The sequence below is a fragment of the Gavialis gangeticus genome, unplaced genomic scaffold (assembly GCF_001723915.1).
Source record: "Gavialis gangeticus isolate Ggan-Ray unplaced genomic scaffold, GavGan_comp1, whole genome shotgun sequence".
NCBI classification, from domain to species: domain Eukaryota; kingdom Metazoa; phylum Chordata; order Crocodylia; family Gavialidae; genus Gavialis; species Gavialis gangeticus.
The window spans coordinates 20174279-20184100 of NW_017729002.1; the positions used below are offsets into that span (position 1 = coordinate 20174279).

Genomic DNA, 9822 nt, shown 5'->3' on the forward strand with positions numbered 1-9822 from the left:
CCCCCCCCCCCCAAAAGAGGCAGTGAAGCCACTCCAGGGGCATCCCACATGGCTGTTCTTGAGACCTCTGTTTTCAGCATGTTTGAGGGCTGCAAGAAATGCCCCCAGCTGCAAGAGATGCTTCAACATCATGGTCCTAGGATTAGTGCAGGCACTGGGGATGCAGTGTAGACACACCCTGAGGTTCCTCAGCATCCCTGGGCCACCTGACTTGCAGCCATTCACTGGAGGCAGCAGAATGACTCCTGATTTCCAGGGATGGAAGTGTAAAGAGAATCAGGATCCACATTTCTCCATCAGGCTTTCCCTAGGAACTGATGCATAGAAGGTGCGGTCAAGTGGTGAAACAGGGAACATGCCTCTAAGTCACATCCACACACAACCACTTTGACCTAACTTTTTCAGCCAACCCAGAAATGCTTGGAGGTGGCTTGAATTGGGCGCTGGCTTGACTTGGGCTGTCAGTGGAAGTGGGACTCCCAGGTGCTCTAAGAAGTGGTTGGTAAACATGCCTGGAAGTCTACAAGGAGTAAGAAAGAAGTGAAGCACTCTTCTGCCTTTGAATGTGTGTGTGGAGTTGCTACTGAACTGCAGGAACCAGGCACCCCCCAGGGTGGTGGGAGGGACTGGAAGCCACACATCCAGTGGTGGGATTTGTCCTTCTGAGCCTGAATTCAGGCCTACAGCTCCCACTGATTCCTCAGCAGCTCTGGCACTCAGGCTCTCTGGGTCTGCAGAGGACAAGAAACACTGTTCCCCAGCCCAGTAGATGCTCTTCAGTGCCCAGAGAAGCATAAAACATGACCCCAGGAACAGTGAGTGGAGTGTGAGAAAGTGATGCAGCTTACAGCACAGACTACCAGGGGGAAGGTATCTCCTGGCTGTTTGGCCTGGCTTCTTCTTCTTCCCTGCCCTGTTTACTCAGCTGAAAAAGCAGGGAGCAGGAGAAGACAGCACATACCCAACAGAGGCCACTGTACAAAACTCCATTGCACCAGCCACTTTTACCCTTCCCCAAACCATTCTAAGTTAGAAAAACACCCTCATGTCTTGTCATGAGCCAGCGGCATCCTCATGGGACACTGCTGCAAGACTGGGATGTCACTGGGTTTGCTCACACAGCCTCAGCCCCATCCCCATCCCCATCCCCCTCTGGAGCTTCCACCTCTCTAGAACCAGGTCTATCAGGTCATGGACAGATCAGTATTTGGATCTCACCAGCAAGAGATAAGAGGCGTAAACTTCTCATGCCCAGGAGATGCTTCAGGCCAAAGTCTTGTACCTAAAACAGCAGAAGAGGCAAGGCCCCAGATCATTACTACAGAATGAGTAGGGATCTACTTAACTCACAGTGAGACAAAGCAATTTTCATGGCTTGGCTGTGGCATGAAGAGCCAATTTCCTGGTGGCCCCACACCTCACTGCTGACTGGTAGAGGGGCACTGGCATTGCATTAACTTTTTTTAAAATGGCACTGAAACATTTTCACGTCACTGACTGGCACCTTCACTTAGTCCACTTCACTAGCAGACAATAGCTCTCAATCATGTGATCTATGGCTGCAGTGATTATCACATTGTCTTTGTATTGTGGTAAACATTGGGACATTTTAAAACAGCGTATTATATGAAAAACATGTTGAGGGGTAGGTTAATGTCACAGGAAATCACAGCCAATGCAATATTTCCTGGCAACTGTGGACAATGTTTTTGTCATTTCTACGAAACCCACAAAACTGCAAATTAAGTAGACCCCTAAGAATAAGCTACATTTGGAAAGATTCGCTGAAAAAAGCACTAAGCAGCTACCTGATTACTTCTCTTCCCTTGCAAGGCAGGGCAGTGCTCATGTCTCCCCTGTGGCATATTGCTGGGGAGTTTCTGGTTGTGGGCTTGTAGTTGTAGTGCATGAATGTTTGCAATAAATGATCTTAAGAGTCTTTTGGTAAACAGCTACTTGCAAATATAAGGAACAAGGCTTAAGGGCCCTGGAGCCCCTTCCAATCTGATGTTCCTCAGAGTCTCATACACAATTCAGCACCACCACTCCGCTTTGAAAGCATGTGACTTCATCTGAGAGAGTGGAGAAGAGACCCTCCCACCCCCATCTTCTGACTCCCACATCTTGCTCTAGCTTATACATATCAGAACCTCTTCCTGTCACATACTCAGGCCTCTTACATCATTACATGCTACCTGACTGTGTGCAGAGCCACAGGAAGTGGTTGTGCTTTGCATCAAAGGCCATGCATTCTACAGGCTTCCCACAGAGATGTTCTGGTTGAGTTGTATTCACCCCAGCAATAGCCAGGTTCAGCCACAGGCTTGCTGTACAACTAGCAGCACAATCACATTATTTGTGCCTTACATGGATCTCAAAACTCAGTAGCCAACCCAGCCCGCATATAGAGAAAAGGGAAGAGGGAGAGATTTACAGAAGAACCTCATTCCACCTCCCTCCGCAGAGAGGTTTCCCTAGTTGGCTCCGTCCTTTGCTGTTCACTTACCTGGCAGCACCAACGGAGGTACAGGCTCCTAAGAGATGACATGGTGGACAAGTAACTGAGGCCAGTATCTGTGATCCGCACACACCTGCAGGGAAAAGCACAAAGATCACAAGGAAGATGTCAGAACTCAGGGGAGAAGGAGTCCTGGCATCTTCTACATGAAGTTCCAATCTCTTAAACTGGGTACTGGGTGTCAGTTAGCACTGGGCTTGCAGGGGCCAGAGGGAAGGAACAGACACACCCTGACTGCTCTCTGGTGAGAAAGTATCTGGAGAAGCCCTCCCTGTGGGCTGATACACAGCCAACAGCAAGACCTTCAGCTTCATATGTCCTCACTGTGTTGAGTGTCTTCCTTCTCCAGCACACCCTCACCTCCTGCTTGAGAGAACAACAAGAAGGGGGGAACCAGACAGCTCAGGAGACTGATAATAAGCTGTGGAACCTTTTGCATCTAGGTCACTGCTGCAGTACTCGTTTAAGTGACTGGGAGTATCTCTCACTGGATGCCAACGTACAGGCCTCATGGAAAATGCATCTCACATGTAGGCGCCCATGTCATCAAAGCCACCACCGGAACTGGCTGTGTCATGAGAGAAGCTCAGGATGGGGCAGGCATGGGGGCCAACTTCCATATCGACATCCAGTAGAACAGGGAGTGGGCACAGTGGAGAGGGAAGCTCTCATAGATGCTGCCCAGGTATTACCTGGTCTGGGGGTAGATAAAAGATTTACTGCTTAGCACTGTCATTCCAAACCCTTCCATGTAGTGCTCATTTTGGTGAAACATGCCACTGGCCAACAGCAGCTTCAACATTGCTGCACTCCTACAGGGAATGGTGTGAATTCAACAGCTCTGAAAGTGGGGGAAAGCAGGAATCTGTGGTGCTATTCCCACAGATGCTTGTACGTCACTAGAGGGCACCACATGCCACAGAAAGTGCAATGGGAAAGAACACCAGGTTCTCAACTGACACTGCAGAGAGGGCCAGATCCTCAGCTGGGGTAAACCCATGTAGCTCTGTTGACTCCTATGCCATTTGCCCTGACTGAGGATCTGGGAGGGAGGGAGGGTAGGAAAACAGTACAATCCACATGAGGCCACAGAAGAGCCGATGCTCTTGGATCCATTACTTGGACTCCCTCACATCAACATTCTGCTCTGCCCACTTTGACTGGCACCTCCATGTGGAAACCAGGTGGAGGTACCCTCAGTTCAGTATATTATCCTGTATTTCTACAGGATGCTGGCACCACATGCTTTGTATCTTCAGGCCTGACCTACGTCCTGGCTGCAAAAGGAGCTCCCAGGGACAATGCCCCACAAGGGAGCTCTGTCCCAAGCTGGGAGGCAGAAACCAGTTAGCCCAGAGTTGCAGACACAGCCAGTGTTCATCTGCCCTGTTCCCTCTCCTGCCTGCCTGGGACAGCTGTCTTGGTGCCAGATGCACACTCCTCCCTGGCTTTCAGCAGGAAGGCAATGAGGAAAAAACAGCACGGAGTGGCAGAGACAACGGGGGAAGAGGGACCTCTAGGCATGCAGCCCAGAAGACACACCATGTGGAAGAGGCAGAGGAGGGGCGGTGGGAAGGGAGCATTTAGCAAGCTGCCAGCTGAAGTCATCATCCAGGCCTGCTGAAGGGCTAGAAAGGGTGGAGGCGGACAGAAGGTGATGATTTAGCTGGTGTAAATCAGAATGGCTCCACAGAAGAGAGTAACGGCATTTATACCAGCTGGGGGTCTGGCTCCCAGTCCCCAAAGACACTGAGTCAATGCCAGCACCACAGTGCAAATAGACCCTTTGCTCTGAGCAGCCCTTCCTGGCTCAACCTCAGCAAGTTCCATTCCCTTCCCTTCCACAATCCCCATTGCTTTTCCTCTGAGCTCATTCCACTTGCAGGTGCTGGGCAGGGACCAATGCATGGCAGCGACCCCATGTTAAAGGACAATTTCAGTTTTTGGCCACCCCCTACAATGCATCTCAAGCCCTTTCCCATGTGCCACCAGCCTCACACTCCTGTGATGACTGTGGGGCATCTACAGCCTCAGTGTACCAGTGACATGTTAGCTCAGCATTGCACAGGAACGGAGCTACAGGAGTGCTTCTCACCAAGATTTCTAATGAGCAGCTTTCCCCAACTGCATTTGCTGTTCAGCAGCACATAGAGGATACATCCCCCCTCCTCCAGTCCCAGCCTCTGCCAGCAGGCAGCACTGTAAAAAAGGGGCATGACAATGTTACTCTAGTGCCAGGCTGCCCCAGCAGGAGCTGCTGTAGGGAAAGGAACAGGGGGACTATCCACACCGGAGCCCCAGCTACTCCAGCCAGGCGTCTCTCAGGCAGACATCATAGGGTATAGGGCAGGAGGCTGTGCAGCAGGGGAGGTTCCTGTGTTGACCATCCTGGTCTCTCCCAGGAGGAGTGTTCCACAGATCCCGCACACTCTGCCTCCCCCAGTGGCTCCCAGGCAGGGCTCTGTCCCCCACCTACCTGTCTAGCACGAGCTCCTCCAGCTTATGAAGGTCACAGGCTATGTACTCCAGGGCCATGTCAGTAATCCGAGGGCACCAGGACAGGTCCAAACTTCGGAGCTTCCGCAGGTTCTCGGCCACCAGCTCCACCCCATCGTCAGTCACCTTGGAGCAGCCGGAGAGGCTGAGCACACTCAGGTTGGGCAGGCTGTGCACCATGTTGACTACCCCATGGTTGGTGATCTCCCAGCAGGAGTTGAGGCGCAGGGTGTGAGTTGTATAGCCCTGCTTGGCGGTGAAATAGGCCAGGGCTGTGTCCGTCACATGGTACGCCTGTAGGTTCAGCTCCATCAGGTTGGGCAGCAGCTGGGAGATGGCAGCGATGGCATCGTCAGCCACGTTGATGCAATCACTGACGCTCAGGGAGGTGATGCGGGCATTCAGGCTGGACCAGAGCCCGGCTTCTGTGAAGTCATTGCAGCCAGAGAGCTCCAGTCGCACCACGCCCTGCATCTGCTCCAGCATCACCTGCCAAGAGGCAAGCGGTCAAGCCCACAGGCAGGAGATAGTCCCTCCTCCAGAGAGATCTCAGCAGCTCACACCTACCTCTCTCTATGCCAGTGCCTTGACAGAGGTCTCCACAGCCTCTCCATCATTGGCATCTATCCCACCTTCTTCCTTTCTACCCCCATCCCTTCCACAAGTACTTCCTTCTTTCTTTTTTTCTTCCATTTCATCTCTCTTTCTCTTTCCCTTATGTAGTTCCCCACTTTTCTCTACCCCCGCCCTCTTTAGTCTACACTGCGAGGCATGCTGATGAGGGCAGATTATCCTTTGACAGCCACATGATAGCTGCCATTTTGGCTAACTGACCCAGAGCCCTCCAGAGCTAAAGGCACAAGCTACTATGGTTTGGATTGAAGAACCAACACTCCTGAGCTGTAACAGACTCTCCTCCTCTGTGGAGTGGGCACAAATAGGGATGTGGAGCATACTTGCCAGCAGGTTAAGCCAACACCAGTGATGCAGACCAAGTTCACTAATGTGGGGTGTAGAGACCTGCATTCCCTTCTGAAGTCAGACCTATTTGAGGGCCTTCTGAGTGCTCCAGCATGGCCTAGCTCACTCCAGCTCCAAGTCTGTGTCTCAGGAAAAACTCTGTGTGAGGTTTTGTGGGAGCTACAAGTACCCAGCCTGGCATGAAGAACTTGATATTCCCATAGGCACCATTGGCAAACCAGACAGCTCTGCCAACAAGTCTGTGCAACAGCTTCAAGACACACAAGCACTAGAAGAACATAACCCCTCCTTTCCACCCCAGCTATGGAAATCCGAAGGACCAAGTCCTCTGTAGAGATGCTGGTCTTGAAAGCAATGTTTCAGCCTGGTCAGCCTTCGTCAGAAACACCAATGCACCATAGCTGAGCTCCCAGCACAAACCTTAACTCTGCCCATATGTCCTCACCCAGTCAGCGGTCAGAGATCCCCACTGCTTCTCAAACTTTCACCAAATAGCTGCGTCTTCAGATAGCCACCAGCCCTATCTAATACTCCGTCCACAATGAGGGCTAGAGTTACCCATTCTCCAGATGTCCATACTACAAGTCAGGCACAACAGCTTCTCACACCTTAACCACCCCTGGTGACCAAGTGCCAACACCCTGGCTCACCTGTCAGCCCAGCATACATCTGGATGTTGTCTAGAGATTCACCTCTGGTCTCCATTCTGTCCCACACACCTCTGCAAGCAGACTCACTCCCCAGGGAGGAGGGAATGGGAGCCCTTCTTGGCAAGATGCAATTTTCACCTTCCACCAATATCCCTTCCTTTGGGTTAGTCCCACAATGGAGCATCAAGAAGTAAGGATGCAACCAATGCATATCCTTTTCCTTTGGCTGCTGTTTTATAATAGCCACCAGCTCCCCCTGTGCTTATAAAACCTGGAGAGGATTTCCAGCATGGCATTCACCTCACAGCTCTGTTTCAACACCTAGCCCTGCTCCTAGCCTGTGGGAAGGGTGGATTGGGCTTTCCCATCTCATAGCTAAAGAGATCCATGTCATGAGCAGGACAGACAGGTGGCACTAATGAGGGGTCTCCTGGTTGTAGACGCAGGCTGGGATGGGGTGAACATGGGGATGAGTTATGGTTGGCCTTAGAATCTTTTGGGTATAACACTGTAGCACACTGGAATAGGGAGCTCCCAGGAGACAATGCCTGTGAATTTTCTCTGCATTGTGACTCCAGAATTAAATGAACTGGGTTTTCTCTTGCACTTGCAATGCAAAAGGGTGACAAAGACAGCAGCTACAGAGCCATCACTTCAGCAAGCAGACAGTTTGGGATAAGCTTGTAGGTCAGGTTCAGGACTGCCCTTCAAGGTTTCAATTCCCACATCTGCCACAGCCTTCCTGGGCAACCTTGGACAATTCATTCAGTTTCCCTATGCTTCAGTTCCCCCACACTGAACTAGGGCTACTCATCCTTCCCTTCCCTGCTTACCTGTTCTAGGTGGTGAGCTCTTTGGGGCAGGCTCACCTTGTGTACATACAGCTCAAATCTTGATCAGGGCCTTTAGAAGCTCTTTCAAGAATCCTCCTAAGAGTTGAGCTGTGGTGTGAGAACACCAGAAATATCCTGCTCATTTCCAGGCACAGCATTACCAGGGAGATATTGACATATTGGATGGAGTTCACAAAAGAGCAAATGGGAAAAAAAAACCCTCCATTTGGGTCTGGAGGGAACTGACTCACAAGGAGAGATTGATACATGAGAAATATATATAGCTTGGGTAAGTGAGCCATGACAATGAGTGCTGGAAGCTGTAAACACCAGAAAGGAAATGGGAGAGATGGGAAAGGGAGTCAGAAGGAAGGAGAAAGGTGTAGCATTTGGAGAAATGTATGAAGACGCAGATCAGGGGGGCTCTATATGAGGCTGGGGATGTGCTAGTAGCTCTACTGTTTGGGACATCTGTAACCCACCTGCACAAAGAATCATGAAAGACACAACTGGGTCACACCCTGGGAGATGGATCAGGCAGGACAACCCAGCAGGCACTCATCATCCCCAGAGACCTACCTCAAGTCCTGCATCCGTGATGGTCGATCTCTTAAGGCTCATGGACTTCACCCCTTTCTTGGACAAGGGGTAGTTGTCAATGAACTCACAAATGTCCAGGTCTGAGACTCCCACCAGACAAAAGCCATCGAAGCCCCTGATGGCAAAGCCCTGTAGGTTGACAAACTCCTTCTCACCACTGGGCAGGATGTTGTAGAGCTCTTTGGTGTGCAGGACGGGTGTGAGGCCTACCCAGAACTTGGGCTGGTAGAGGACTCGCCGCCACGCTTTACACACCTGGGCCAGGATGCATTTCTCACAGGCTGAAAAGTACCAGAACAAGCGGTTGAGGATCTTCTCATCCACAGCCAGCTGCCTTTCTGTGGGGGAGCCAGGAGCCCTCTCTGGGGAGGAGTGCTCATTTGTTGAGGAGGCCTCACTCGAGTTCAGTCCCACCACAGAGGTGCCAGAAGGGGAGGACACCCCTGCCAGAGTTGCCAAGGACAGCGGTGATGCCAGGCTGGATATGGGCAGGTCACTGTGATTTGATAAGGGTGGGCTGATGATAGCAGGCATGGAAGAAGGCTGGCATAGGCGGTTTTTCACTGCTGGGGTCCCTTTGGTGATGCTGGCTGAGCCAAGTCCATTGGGTTGGGCGGGAATCTTCACCAATCCATTCCGGGGTAGGCATGGGGGCTTAGTGTCACCGTTACTCTGGTTCGACATCTTCTAAGGTCACTCTGGAAGAGAACAGGGAGAGGTTAGGAGCTGGCTGGCCTACCCACCATGGCATGTGCTTAGGGACCCTGACAGGAAGAGAAAGAGTCTCAGACCTACATGGAAACCCAAGGCAACTTGGGATGTGAATCCAGGTGAATCCCTGTGGACTCTACAGAACTTCTCTTCCTGCTCACTGCATATATCCCATCACCATGGACCCTCATTGATAGACCTGCACCCTTGGAGTATCTGAGGCTCTTAGCACTGCATGTGGGACATTTTTAAAAGAAACAGCTCAGTGCAATAAAAGTGCCCCTGCAGAACAGCTGGCATTTTTATGCTCCAGGCCTGTAGGCACATGGACTAATCTCTCAGCTGAAAGAATAAAAGGTTTAAAAATGAATGAACAGGTTAGGGACTACTTAGAAAAGCTGGATGTGTACAAGTCCATGGGGCTGGATGGGATGCACCTGAGGGTGCTGAGGGCGTTGGCTAATGTGATTGCAAAGCCATCATCTCTGAGAACTCATGGTGATCAGGAGAGGTCCTGGATGACTGGAAAAGGGCAAACATAATGCCCATATTTAAGAAAGAGAAAAAGGAGGATCCAGGGAACTACAGACCAGTCAGCCTCACCTCAGTCCCTGGAAAAATCATGGAGCAGATCCTCATGGAATCCACTACTAAGCCCTTGGAGAAGAAAAAGGTGATTAGGAGCAGTCAGCATGGGTTCACCAAGGGCAAGTCATGCCTGACCATCCTGATTACCTTCTATGATGAGATGACTGGCTCTGTGGATGTGGGGAGACTAGTGGATATGGTATGCCCAAAACTGAATACAGTACTCCACATGTGGCCTCACCAGTGCTGAACATAGGGGAAGAATCACTTCCCTTGACTTATTGGCAACACACCTACCAATACAGCCTAGTATACCGTTAGCCTTCTTGGTAACAAGGGCACACTGCTGGCACATATTCAGCTTATTGTCCACTGTAAAACCCAGGTCCTTTTCTGCAGAGCTGCTGAACAGCCAGTAAGCCCCAAGACTGTATCGGTGCATGGG

General features: G+C 51.1%; 1 protein-coding gene across 2 annotated transcripts in view; it reads right to left on the reverse strand.

The window, feature by feature from the left end:
• The window catches only part of FBXL16 (F-box and leucine rich repeat protein 16), a 19368-nt gene extending 10589 nt beyond the window's left edge, over nt 1-8779 (reverse strand). For both annotated transcript variants that reach the window (XR_002095690.1, XM_019507601.1), the window contains exons 1-4: nt 8058-8779; nt 4995-5503; nt 2507-2591; nt 1219-1282 (exon numbers count right to left, since the gene is read on the reverse strand). Coding sequence is in view for 1 of the 2 variants with exons in the window: in XM_019507601.1 (XP_019363146.1) it covers nt 1219-1282; nt 2507-2591; nt 4995-5503; nt 8058-8762 (1363 nt within the window). In the remaining variant the exon portion in view is untranslated. The remainder of the gene's footprint in view (nt 1-1218; nt 1283-2506; nt 2592-4994; nt 5504-8057) is intronic.
• Nucleotides 8780-9822: the final 1043 nt, after the last annotated feature.